The 14,465-nt window shown below is 39.8% G+C and overlaps 1 protein-coding gene across 1 annotated transcript in view; it reads right to left on the reverse strand.

Moving 5' to 3' along the window:
- The window catches only part of SPTLC2 (serine palmitoyltransferase long chain base subunit 2), a 102,546-nt gene that overhangs the window by 71,784 nt on the left and 16,297 nt on the right, over positions 1-14,465 (reverse strand). Inside the window, exon 2 of the mRNA XM_078447958.2 lies at positions 2,612-2,806. Coding sequence (XP_078304084.1) covers positions 2,612-2,806 — 195 coding nt within the window. The remainder of the gene's footprint in view (positions 1-2,611; positions 2,807-14,465) is intronic.

The following is a 14,465-nucleotide window of genomic DNA, read 5'->3' on the forward strand; positions in this document are numbered from 1 at the left end:
AATGGGCTCTCTTTTATAATGGAATGGGGAAGAAAGTAAGGAGGCAGTTATAAACACCATTCACTCAGTGAAATGAGGAAGTGGCAACATTAGATTTGCATTTTATGATCCCAAGCACTTTCCCTCACTTCTTCCAATGTAACACTTAAAACTCTGCATATCCCTCTCACTACATCTAATCCAGTATCCGAAAATAAACATGCTCTACCACAGGGCTGAATGATCTTCCTTTCCCTCTAAAAGCTAAACTTTGATAAGAAAATGGCAGAATTCAGGGCGCCTGGGTGGCTCAGTCGGTTAAGTGTCCGAATTCAGCTCAGGTCATGATCTCACGGTTCATGAGTTAGAACCCCACCTTGGGTTCTGTGCTGACAGCTGAGGGCCTGGAGCCTGCTTTGGATTCTGTGTCTCCCTCTCTCTACTCCTCCCCTGCTCACACTGTCTTTCTCTCAAAAATAAATAAAGATTAAAAAAAGAAAGAAAGAAAAGAAAATGGCAGAATTCAACTGTTTTAACTGTTAATGTTATCTACTGTGAAAATCCTATTGAAAGAATTCAAACAAATTAGTACAGTCCTCTAAACCGTAGAAGCAAATGTCCCCCCTCTGTCCCACATATTTCCTATTACTTCCTCCTACAATTATTTCCTGATTAATTCAATGCTAGTCAGCTATTTTTTTGTTCTACATCTGCATACAATTCAGACACTATTTATGTGTATAGTGCTTTGCAAAGACCCGTTAAATCTGAAGAGTTTATGTTTCCTCAACAGAATTAGAAACTACTTAATAAAATCTATGTGTTCTGACTCCTTAACACAAAGGTCAAGTACACACAGGCAGCCCCAATACTCAAGAGTAAATTCACCCTCTGGAAACACAGAACAAGTTCAAAACGTGATGTACTCTTTTACAAAGTAATTCTGATGCAACCCCATTCATTCTTTATCACACCATGACACAACACCAGCTATGCAAACTCTCCGGCCACTCCTCTGCTCAAAAACTGCCCAGACTCCTCACTGCCCAAAGTTCCTAGCTTGACATTCAAACCACAATCTCTCATACAGCCAAAACCCAGCTGCTCCCAAACATTCCTCATACCCTTGCCCACCCCATCCCCTCAGCCTGGAATACTCTCCACATCAAAACCAGTACCCCCACACCCACCTCTACATGTTAGTTAGTAGGGCTTTGAAGTATGTCCACACTAGGAGAGGTCCCTGTAGACAAAGACTTTTGAATGTGGCTATGTGAATCAAACGTTAGCTCCCATCAGTGACAACCACCATCAACTCAGTCTAATAGGAAGATACTGGCCCATAAATAAGTAACAGCAATACCATACAACGAGTTTTGCCTACTGGACCAAACTTCTGAACGCAGGGCTTTGCTTGCATTAGGTATTCAAGAAATACCTTCTTGATGAAGTGAACTGTAGGCATTTCAGCACAATGAAGGATGGCCAACTTGTGGTTCTGGTGCTGGGGAGGATGCAGAATGACTGACGTGACAGTGAAGACAGCCTGGGTTCTGGGTTCTCTCAGGACCAGAATCCTCAATTCCATACAGACTGGTTTTGGCTTTCTAGCAGTTGATGAGGTCCCTTCTTTGCCCACATTTCTGGATGCCCCCGTCCCTCCCCCCACAGGACCACCATCTATGCCCAGTGTCTAATGGCTCCTCTCTCAGTGGTGACCTTGCTGCCACAACATCCGCCTCTCTCCTCTAAAACCCCACAAAAGTGAGAAGTATGATGGACCAAAAAAATCTAATTTCTGAAGCCCTTCTATAATCTATCTCTAATCTAAATCTAATCTATCTATCTAATCTATCTCTAATCTAAATATTCCTTGGGTTAGAGGACAACCTCTGCATACTTCACATGCCAAGAACAAACAAGTTTGTTTTTAGAAACACCAGGCATTTTTCACCCTAATTTGGCTGATTTTTGAGAATAGGCAATACATGTGTACTGTACAGAAATCTAGAGGTGCAAAGGAGTATAGAGAGAAAAGTGAAGTGAGGTCTTTCCTCCCAGAGACGACCATTATTATCTCTGTTTACAATTACTCAAACAAGATTGTTTTTCTACCATGAACAGAGCTCAACCACATTCTGTTTACAGACTTGTTTGGGGAGAGGAGCTGATCTGTGAGCCAAACATCTATGTACAATGTGTCTATGAGAAAACACATCATGAGTTCTCCAGAACTACATCTTCTGAGACGAATGGAGCCACAACTTGGGATACAGCACAGTACCATGAACAGACAGAACATGGCTTCTGGCACTTCACAGACCTGTGTCTGTGTACAAGCTCTGACACAAAGTGTCTTAGGAAATGTTATTTAACTTGTGAATTTTAGCTTTCTCATCCATCAAACAAGAATAAATTCTTGTGAAGACTAAATTAGAAATATCTTAAAGACCTTGATTTCTCCATGCCTTAACCTTGTTTTCCACTTCCTTTGTGAAATGCTTTCATTTAACTTCATCTGGAATATTTTTATTTTAACGTGTCCCCAGATCTCTAAAGAAATAATGAGTGAAAATACCAAGATCTCTATAAAAGGCTTCCATTTATAGAATCAAAGACTCTTAACAATTACCTGTTGTTCTTTTCTTTCTGTTGCATGATGACACTTTTCAATTCTCCAATGCCTCAAGAAATCTCGGAGATATCCAAAGAGAGTGAGTACACCATACCCCACATAAGTAAGCACAGCGACCAGCATCGGTGTTTCTTCAAAAGCTTCATTAAACGGTTTTTTGTAAAGTCCTCCATTTTGTGTAACATGATGGACCTAAAAGGGAGTTTAAAAATGTTTATTTCAATCCCAGTAAGAAAAAGATTAAGCTCTAAGTCCTTACAGATTTGCATAACTTCAGAATTCTCTACTAGTAAAAATAAATCCACTAAGATCTAAGCAGGGCATAATTTTTTTCAACAGAAATATTGTAAGTTATATATACTTTAGATAAACAGCAAACAAAGAAAAACAGAGGGAGAAGGAAGTGCCCAAGAACAATGCTTAATGCTCATTTCTATCATTATTTGATTTTATGAAATAGATCCTAAAATGCTATGGTTGGAGCATGTATAATTTCCTTTGTTCTAATAAAGCAAATTAAAAAATAAATCAACAAAGAAAAAGCCTGTCCTGAAAAATAGTATGTTAACTTACAAATGAAGCAGTCAAAGTAAATCAGTCCTAGAATAAACTATTTATAATGTTTTGCTGCTGTATAGTCTTAAAGCCACCAGCCATAGTATTCCAAATAATGACCAGTACTAGGTTCCTATGGGAAACACGTGGTTTATTAACAGCCTTTGTTGTGGTAACACAAATAAATTATGCACAAAAGTAAAATGCTTACGTAAGACTGGTCCAGCACTGTACAGAAGTAGAAAGTGAAATGCAACACAAGGGAAAAACATTTAAGAATGGTCAGCAACTGTCATGAAATCATTCTGACCCCTTCATCTTCACCTAAGTACCCATTTCCACTCTAAGATTATCCCTGGTTTAATCCTTTGGGACACTTGAATTTTAATATAAAATACCAAGCTACTGTACTTTTGATCTCATACCTCAAAGTTTTTTACTTTTTGGTCAATCTTTTTTTTTTTTTTTTTTTAATTTTCTTTTAATGTTTGTTTATTTTTGAGACAGACAGAGACAGCGTACGAGCAGGGAAGGGGCACAAGAGAGGGAGACACAGAATCTGAAGCAGGCTCCAGGCTCTGAGCTGTCAGCACAGAGCCTGACTCGGGGCTTGAACCACGAACCGTGAGATCATGACCTGAGCCGAAGTCAGATGCTTAACCGGCTGAGCCACCCAGGCACCCCACTTTTTGGTCAATCTTAATGGAAATCTTGTTTTATAGAAAAATCTCATCAGAGGAGTTTGTGTGTTAACTTTTTTTTAAAAAGTTTATTTATTTTGACAGAGAGAGAACGCTTGAGCTCACAAACCAAACCGTGAGATCATGACCCAAGCTGAAATCAAGAGTCATACACTAAACTGCCTGAGCCACCCAGGCACCCCTGTGTGTTAACTTTAATCTTAACTATGAAACAGCCAATTACAGTGAGAATGGTCATTCACAATTTATTAGGAACACATTTTCAATTGAGTACTGTACTAGAGTTATGAAAAGTCCCAAAGGAATAAAAGATTCTTTCTTGGCCTCTCAGGCAACTTGATCCAAGGGTTAAATATATTTTAGAATATTTCATACCGATAATATTAATTTGGGGAAGCTATCTGAATGCTGCAAGCTAGAACAGCTGGAAAATAAAAACTTGTTCTTAACAAAGGAACGGCATTCAAATAGGCATGATACTTAGAATCTGATGGTACTGCTTCAATTTGATGGCCTAAAGAAACTTGTGAAAACTAATTATAAAACTGATATAGATCTTCATCAATCTCTTCCCCAAAGGGGTAGAAGTTTGTGTGGATGTTCACTACTGAAAGTTTTATGCAGGAGCAAGGCTGCAATGTGTTTAGAATAGAATAGCTAGAAATGAGCCAATAACTGAAGACAGGAGATTGTTTAAAAATTAATATAACATATAAACAAGTTATAAACTGGGCAAAGCAGGGGCACCTGGGTGGCTTAGTCAGTTGAGCGTCCTACTCTTGCTTTCAGCTCAGGTCCTCTTCTCAAAGTTGTGAGATGGAGCCCCACACTGGGCTCAGAGGTGATAGCTCAGAGCCTACTTGGGAGTTTTTTCTCTCCCTCTCTCTCTGCCCCTTCCCCATTCACGCGTTCTCTCTCTCTCTCAAGATAAATAAACATTTTTAAAAACCTGGACAGGAGCACCTGGGTGGCTCAGTCAGTTAAGCGTCCAACTAGGTTTCAGCTCAGGTCATGATCTCACAGTTCCACGAGTTCAAGCCTCGCATGGAGCTCTGCACTGACAGTGCAGGGCCTGCTTGGGATTCTGTCTCCCTCTCTCCCTCTCATGTTGTCTCTGTCTCTCTCAAAATAAATAAACTTAAAACTTTTTTAAGCTGGACAAATCAAAAACATTTAAAACACAACAAAAATAAAATAATATTCTGATCATCTCTTTTAAAAACTGTATCTAGGGCACGTGGGTGCCTCAGTTGGTTAAGCGTCTGACTTCAGCTCAGGTCATGATCTCATCATGGTTCACAAGTTCAAGCTCTGCATCAGGCTCTCTGCTGTCAGCACAGAGTCTGCTTCGGATCCTCTGTCCCTCTCTTTCTCTCTGCCCCTGACTGGCTTGTGCGCGCTCTCTCTCTCTCTCTCTCTCTCTCAAAAATAAATAAACATAAAAAAAAATAAATAAATAATAAATAAAATATAAAAAATAAAAAACTATATCTAAAAGAACACTGTATTTAATACCAGTACCCAACTCTTAACTCTGAAATTGTTTATTTTCTCGCAATAGAACATACTAGTAAAAAGACAGCTTTCAGAGCTCCTAAGTAACAAATGTGTGGCAGGTGTGTATGTCAGGAATGCTGTGAGTGTATCTCTTTAAAAGATACCCGCCTTGATTTGAGACACACCCAAACCAGCACTACCCACAGTGTATTCATACTGTTGGCTGGACTGTCTAGGAAGTAGTAAGTTAAATCATTAGTTTGCTTTTAAATATTGTAATTATAATCACAGTGTCACTTTAATTGCATTTTAAGGAACTGAGATTCAACTAAGTAACTCTTGGAAAACAGCCTCAGTCAAATCACTGGGGGTCACTCTGGGGGTGCCTAGGTGGCTCAGTCAGTTGAGTGTTCAACTTCAGCTCAGGTCATGATCTCAAAGTTCGTGAGCCCCTCATGGGCCTCGCTGCTGTCAGCGCGGACCCCGCTTGGGATCCTCTGTCTCCACCCCACCTCTGCCCCGCTCCCACTCTCTCAAAAAAAAAAAAAAAAAAAAAAAAAAAGTTAAAAAAAAAAATACAGGTCACTCTGATCATTCAGGATCAGAATGTACAGGCCAACTGGTATGCAAACCTCTGATAAAGGTGACAAAGTCTTAGAACTCAGAGAGAAGAAAATCAATTCAACTACTGATGCTAAATTTTCTTATTGACATGATTCAAATAAAAATGATAGTATTACTATCTTATACATGTATAATGTTCCATAAAGGAAAGCACCAGGCTTATTTTGCTCATTATTGCACATCTAGCACTCAGGATAGTATTTATTAAGAGCTAACAAATAGTAAGTACTAAGCAATGTTTCCTTTTATTACTATTAGTATTAGAGAAAGCGGTACCTTACAAGTGTTTGTTGAATGAATGAAAATACACATTATGCTCTTTGCTCTTTCAACAATAAGTACCCTGTAATAGAAGGGTTTAAACAAGTTACAGTGATTGCACAATTAACATTAGGACATTTCTCGAAACGACATCTAATACCTTTTAGTCTCAACTAGACTGGAGATCAAATCCATGCTAAAGAAAACATGGGCTACAAACTTTTCCAGTGTATTTTAGTCTCTGGATTCACCAGGCAAGAGGACTCTTAAAAGGCTTTCATTCATTCTAATGAGAATTACACTGTCGACAAGGCAATCAAGAAAAATACTAGCTTATCACTACCTCCAGGTTAAAAAAACAGTTACTAGTCTGCTCACATTAAGCAGACAAGGTTGTGACAGTGTTAGTACTATTAATCGAGGGAAGATTTAAGTACTACAACGACTACTAAGATGTTTGCCTGAACAGTAACATTTTTTTCCAAGAAAAGGCAAAAGAAGAAAAATTTTTTCCAGTTGAGATCATAAGCATATCATCATAAAACACATTACAGGACAAGGGGAGGGGGAAAAAATCAAACTAATAAGCCATACTGTTCACATGCCTGTAGGCTGTCAGCCATATTTATTAAACTGCTGCCACTCTTAACCAAAGCAATACTGGAAAGGAATAATCACGATAAACCATAAACATAATATGTATGCACTAAAATCATCTGGAAGGAGACACAAGAAATTGGAGTGGGAAGAGAGCATACTTCCTACTTATAACCCTCTGAACCGATGTGATTTTTTCATTTTTAACAAAGAGTACACATTACTGAATTTTTATGTATCATTTTGTTTTAAAAATGTTTACACCAGGGGCACCTGGGTGGTTCAGTCAGTTAGGCATCCGACTTTGGCTCAGGTCATGATCTCCCAGTCTGTGAGTTCGAGTCCCACGTCAGGCTCTGTGCTGACAGCTCAGAGCCTGGAGCCTGCTTTGGATTCAGTGTCTGCCTGCCTCTCTGCCCCTCCCCTGTTCGTGCTCTGTGTGTGTGTCTCTCTCTCTCCCTCAAAAATAAATAAACATTAAAATTAAAAAAAAAAAAGTTTACACTGAATTTTTCTCACTGATTTTATGCACTATTAATAAAAACAGAATTAATAAAAGCAACATATGCCTTTCATCATAACCTTGGGTCTCTATAGCGTCTCTAGAGAATTCTCATCTTCTTGCTGGCTCTCAGACCGCAAATGCTGATGAGTATACACAAATCCACACGTCAGTTCCAAACTTTCCCCAGAACTCCAAATTTACACTTCCACGCACCACCAAGTTCCACTTGGACATCCCAACTCAGCAAGTCCAAGGCTGAACTCTCACCCTCTTAACTCCTCCCTTAATGCAAACCGGAATCTCCTCCTGAACCACCCACCTCGTTGACAGCATCACCACCCAGTCTACCCAGTCTCCCAAGTTTGGAGTCATCTTTAGCACCACCTCATTTTCTAACTTCATTCTAGAACCAGTAATGCATTTTTGTGCCTTAGTTCAAGACCTTCTTTTGGGGCACAATGACATTTTAAGGAGGCTGGAAATGTTCTACAATTTGAGAGAGGTACTGGAGACACAGTATACACACAGGTTAAAAAAGTCAGGGAGCAGGATATACTTTATGCACTTACCAGACGTATGTTACTCCTCAATTTTAAAAAGACCTCAGTGCCTCTTCCTTCGGTGGACTATTGCAATGCCCTCCTCTTCCCATCTGGTCTCCCTGCCACCAACACCCTCCACACATGCCAGTTATCCTTCTAGTCACACCAAACTTCTTGCTGCAGTCTTTCCAACAAAGATCCTCTCCTAGAGGGACTGCAAGTCTTCTAATAGCAATAAGGCAATAAATAATATCCAATGTGAACAGTCAAGAAGCAGTAACAGAAGCACGTTGCAATGTGGAGGTCAATGCCAAAAAGAAGATGGAGAAAAGGGTAGGAGAGAGCAGGAGACTGCTGTATATTTCAAAACAAGCCTTGTGGAACCATCTGATGCTTGAAACCATGTGCTACAGGCTGTTAGGAATTCTTAGATCCTAGAGGACTGGACCATAGGGTTATTTGGCTGTGTCCATGTGCTATTTTCAAGACAAGAAAAGAATAACTCCAAAGACAATTCAGAGACCATCGGGTTCCCTCCTCAGTTTCAAAGGTGGCAAGGAGGGACCATCACTTCAGATCCAATAGGCAACCTACTTAAAAAGGGGTGGTGGGAGGACGGCGCCTCTCAGTTGGTTAAGTGTCTGACTCTTGATCTCAGCTCAGGTCTTAATCTCAGGGTTGAGTTCAAGCTCTGTGCTGGGCATAAAGCCTACTTAAAGAAAAAGAAAAAAAAAAAAAAAAGATTCACTAGGTGACTGCCTCCAAAAGGCAGCCTGAAGCATAAGAGGTAGAGGAAAGTGACCCCCCACCCCCACCCCAGTGGGTCCAGGGGGCATAGCATCAAACCAAGGAAGATTTTTCTTGAGCCTTAAAAATCTCATGGAATCTGCCTTGCTAAATTTTGGACTTGGTTCAGACCCATTACTCCTTTCTTCATTCTGATTTCTCCCTTTTGGAACAGGAATGTCTATCCTCTGTGTCCCACCATAGCATTTTGGAAGCACATAATTTACATGGCTTTACAAGCTCACAGCTGAAGATGATTGTCTCAGGATAAATTGTGTCTTGAGTTTCACCCATATCAGATGTAGATGATATTTAGATGAGACTTTGGATTATAGACTTTAGAATTGATGCTGGAATGAGTTAAGACTTTTGAGGCTGTTGGGGCAGAATGAATGTATTTCGCATGCAAGAACATGATTTTAGAGGGGTCATAGGCAGACTGTTATAGGCTGAATGTTTGTCTCCCCTCTTTCCCACCTCATTTATATACTGAAGCTCTAAGCCTCCAGTGTGATAGAATTTCAAAGTGGGGCCTCTGGGAGATAATTAGGTTTGTATTAGGTCATGAGGGTGGGACCCCATGATGTGATTATGTCCTTGTAAGTATTGGAAGCAGAGATCTCCACTGAAGAATGACCCTGTGAATGCACGATGAGAAAGCAGCCATCTACAAGCCAGGAAAAGGGCCCTCACCAAGAACTGAATGTGCCAGCAACTTGATCTTGAAATTCCTGAACCATGACAAATATCTATTGTTTTCTGATTTTTTTTTTTTTAATTTTTCAGAGAGAGACAGAGTGTGAGCGGGGGAGGAGCAGAGAGAGAGGGAGACAGAATCCAAAGCAGGCTCCAGGCTCTGAGCTGACAGCTCAGAGCCTGACGCAGGGACCGAACCCACGGACTGCGAGATCACAACCTGAGCCGAAGTCGGACGCCCAACCGACTAAGCCACCTAGGCGCCCTGACAAATATCTATTGTTTAAGATAGATATGGTATCCATAAACCTATGGTATTTTGTTACAGGTGCCCACACTGATTAAGAAAAAAGTAAGGGCAGATAATATACAGAACTTACTTTCAATTGGCTCAGGAAAAAATAATTGTGTGTGTGTGTGTGTGTGTGTGTGTGTGTGTGTGATGTGTAGAGAGAATGATGGAGAATTTTCTTTAAGAACCATTGGTGAGTCAGCTGCAGTTATGATGTACCTCTATAATTCATCATGTCTCTCTTAAAAACAAAGATATTCTCTTACATAACTACAGAATAATTACCAATCAGGAAACCGATAGGGTACTGTACTAATAGCTAGTCTACAGACTTTATTTAAATTTTGCCAGTTTTCCTAATAACGTCTTTATAGCAAAAGAGTCTTTGATAATGTGCTGCATTCTGGCTTTTCAGTTTCAGAAAAGGAAAAAGTAAGTTTTGATTACAGGGTAAACTGACTTACAAGGAATGATCCTGAGCAGAGGTTTTGAGAATCCCATGAAAGAACACAAGATAACTACGTAATGATACAAAATGGGGAAGCAATTATTGGGAAACAAAAGCAAGTATATTCATACATTTGACATGAATACAAAACCATACAAGCATGATTTTATAAGCAAATAGATAATATCTCCACTGAATGTGACAGCACGATGACAGAACCTGCCCACCTGGCAGACATTTTGGAACATTACAAAAGGGGGTCGCCTGGGTGGCTCAGTCGGTTAAGCGTCCGACTTCGGCTCAGGTCATGATCTCTCAGTCTGTGAGTTCGAGCTCCGTGTCGGGCTCTGTGCTGACAGCTCAGAGCCTGGAGCCTGTTTCAGATTCTGTGTCTCCCTCTCTCTGACCCTCCCCCGTTCATGCTCTGTCTCTCTCTGTCTCAAAAATAAATAAACGTTAAAAAAAAATTAAAAAAAAAAAAAAAAAGAAATCAATGTCCACTATGAACACCTATTATTCTTTGGCAACCAAAGGACTGTTATCATTCTTTTCTGCTAAATGAACCCTGTTTACTTCCAGTGGTATACTCTGTTGTTCCTTAAAAAGTTCTACTGAAATGGCCCTTTCTTGGAATCCTACTGAAATGTACTATCCTCTCCCTACCGCATACCACACATACTAACGAAAATAGTTTGGAGCTTTGCACTGGTCACACAAGCTATTCCACACTCTGAACATATATTCCCAGAAGTGTCCTCCTTTTTTCAGCAGGGAAATTTTGAAAAGTAGGGAGTCCACATTTTTTTTTTTTTTTTAAATCAGGATAAATTCCCTCATTTGTGTCAATAGCATCCCCATATGGAATGACTGAAAAGTGCTTCCAAAGCTAGCTGTAAAGCAAACATATTTTGACATTACTGTTTTCCCGCCTCAAAAATGGAGACCCCCAAGTATGTATGCACGGGAGCGTTTTCAGTTAGTTCAGTGGCATCCTGTGCACGCGGGCAGCGAGGCTCTGCCCCGGAGTCACCGTTCTCACCTGCCGCCCACGTCTCCTCTGTAGCGTTTCCCAGTCTCCAGGTCAGCGTGTCACGGCATCACAGACCCGCGTAACAGGAGAGCGGAGTACGAGGGTGGCTCTGCCACAGGTGACTGCACCTTCATCTCGGCTCTCTTCCACCTCTGACACGTGCTGGGCCTGTGGCACCACACCCTCCGCTCTGGCTGTGTGGTGGACGCCGACTGAGAGGCAGCCTGGTTCGCATGCCTTTGCCTTCTCTGCGAATAATCTCGGATTATTCTGGTGGTCGCCTCTGTGCGACACGATCACGTTCCTTCCTCGGTCCTGACTGACACCTGACACGGGGATAGGCTCCTGTGCCACAATGAACCTAACAACACTCTCTCACGGGGATTTAAAATTTCCATGGGGAGAGTTTGTCCTTAAGTAGAATAGTATCTGTATTATATACTCTCCATCAGAGTTAACATATCTGAAAACTTGTACAAATTTTTAGTTTTAACAAGTATTTCTTGAACGTTTGCATATTTTCAATAAAATTTAAAGTGGGCATATGTAGTGTTTCTCTTGTAAAGTCAGCATACATTACATACAATTTTACATGCAAAATACTGGAATTGGAAAAACACCATACTTGGAAAGCACTAAACCAACACATTAAAGTATAAAGAAAATAATCTCCTGAAGCTCTACAACCCAGAGATAACCACTGTAACATTTTCATGTATATCCTGCTAGATAGGTAGGTAGGTAGATAGATACACACACACACAAATATATATGTATATATAATATATATATGTATATATATATATATATATATACATATATATATTATATACATATGTAATAGGGAGGGTGTACAGTTTTATGTAAAAGAAATTGCTTAATGTCATTAATATATTCTATCACCAGTAAGACAAACATCATTCTTTTAAGGGGTACAAAAATTTCCCAATATGAATATATAGTGTAATTTATTTAACCAATCCCTGTGCATCATGTTTACACTTCCCCAATATTTTCAATATGTCAACACTTTGTATATCTTCTCACACTTTTGAGTTTTTCATAGGGATAAATTCCTGGAAATGAGATTGCCCACTCAAAAAGTATATGTGTGGGACGCCTGGGTGGCTCAATTGGTTGAGCGTCCGACTCTTAATTTTGGCTCAGGTCATGATCTCAAGGTCAGGGGATCCTGTCCCACGTGGGGCACAGACCGCTTGAGATTCTCTCTCTCCCTCTCTCTCTGCCACTCTCCTGTGTGTGCTTGCGCTTTCTCTCTTAAGAAAAAGAGGGAGGTGCATGGGTGGCTCGCTGGGTTAAGCTTCTGATTTCAGCTCAGGTCATGATCTTATGGTTCATGGGTTCAAACCCCACATCAGACTCTGTGCTGATAGCTCAGAGCCTGGAGCCTGGTTCAGATTCTGTGTCTCCCCCTCTCTCTCCCTCTCCCCCGCTCATGTTCTATCTCTTTCTCTCAAAAATGAGTAAACATTAAAAAAATGTATATGTATGTATGTGTATATATATGATTCTGATCAGAATATCATTTTAAAATGAATTTAAAGGAAGCTGTAGAAATATTTTTTAAGCTTTCTGATTTCTAAAGTGCAATTGACTGCAATTTAAGTGATCCAAACCGTATCTTTAAATGAGTAAAACTACTATCTCAAAATATAATGTAACACAGAATCATCTTGGGTTCCCAAAATGCATTGGTGAAAATGTGATACAAATGTCACTTTCCTCACCTGATCTTTAAGTCAGAGAGTTTCAGGTACACAGTCCTACCTTCTGAGTGTTTTTGTTTTTTCTTCTCTCTCTCTCCCTTCCTCTCTTCCTCATGCTTTCTTTCCTGACACATTGATTCTAAAATTCATGTGCAAAAGCAAAGGACCAGGAAGAGCCAAAGCAGTTTTGAAGAGAAATTAGGTAGGAGGAATCACCTTTATTAGATAATAAGACTTGCATAAACCTATAGTGATATTGGCAGTATGATTTTGATGGAACAAAATAGAAAACCCAGAAAGAGCACACTATGAATATGAAATGTGATTGATAATGATGGTGGCATTTCAAATCAGTGGGGAATGGACTAGTGCTGAGAGAGGTGATTTTCTGTATAGAAAAAGAAGGAAAAAAAAAATCCCCACCTCACACCAATCTGTAAAATCAATTCCAGGTTGTTAGATACTCAAATATGAAAATTATATATATATAACTCTAGCACAGAGGAGAAAATATTTATGACCTTAAAGTATAGAGTGACTTTCCTAAAACTACCAAAGCACAAATTATAAAATAAAGGTTGATAAGTTTGATCGCTTAAAACCTTTACAGGGGCACCTGGGTGGCTCAGTTGGTTGAGCGTCTGACTCTTAATTTCGGCTCAGGTCAAGACTCAGTTGCTCAACTGACTGAGCCACCCAGGCACCCCTAGGCAGTGGTTTTTTAGATATGGCTCTGTAAGTATAAGCAACCAAAAACAAATAAATTGGAGTAGATCAAAATTAACTTTTTCCGTCTTTGTACTTTTGTATTTCAAAGGACACTGTCCACAGAATGAAAAGATAATTCACAATATATTTGAAATCATATGTGGATAAGGGACTTGTTATATAGAATACATAACGTACTCTTACAACTCAACAATAAAAAGACAACCCAATTTTAAAACAAAGGACTTGAGGGGCGCCTGGGTGGCTCAGTCGGCTAAGTGGCCGACTTCGGCTCAGGTCATGATCTTGTGGTCCGTGAGTTCGAGCCCCGTGTCGGGCTCTGTGCTGACAGCTCAGAGCCTGGAGCCTGTTTCGGATTCTGTGTCTCCCTCTCTCTGACCCTCCCCCGTTCATGCTTTGTCTCGGTCTCAAAAATAAATAAACATAAAAAAAAATTTTTTTTAAGTAAAAATAAAAAAATTTAAAATAAAAAATAAAACAAAGGACTTGAATAGACATTTCTCCAAAGAAGATATACAAATGACTAGTAAATCCACGAAAAGATGCTCTGCATCATTAGTCATTAGGGAAATCCAAGTCAAAACCACAGTGAGATGCTACTTCATATCCGCTAGGATAGCTAAAACCCTTGTACATTGCTGGTGTGATCACAAAATGATATAGACACTTTGGAAAACGGTTCCTAAAATGCTAAACATAAAGTTACCATATGATGCAGCATTTCTAGTCCCTGGAGAAATGAAACATACACACAAAAACTTCTACATAAATGCTCATGGCAACATTATTCCTAAGAGTCAAAAAGTGGAAACAATCCAAATATCCATAAATTGATGAACAGATAAACAAAATACAGAATAA

Source organism: Panthera onca, chromosome B3 (genome assembly GCF_046562875.1).
Source record: "Panthera onca isolate mPanOnc1 chromosome B3, mPanOnc1 haplotype 2, whole genome shotgun sequence".
Classification (NCBI taxonomy): Eukaryota; Metazoa; Chordata; class Mammalia; order Carnivora; family Felidae; genus Panthera; species Panthera onca.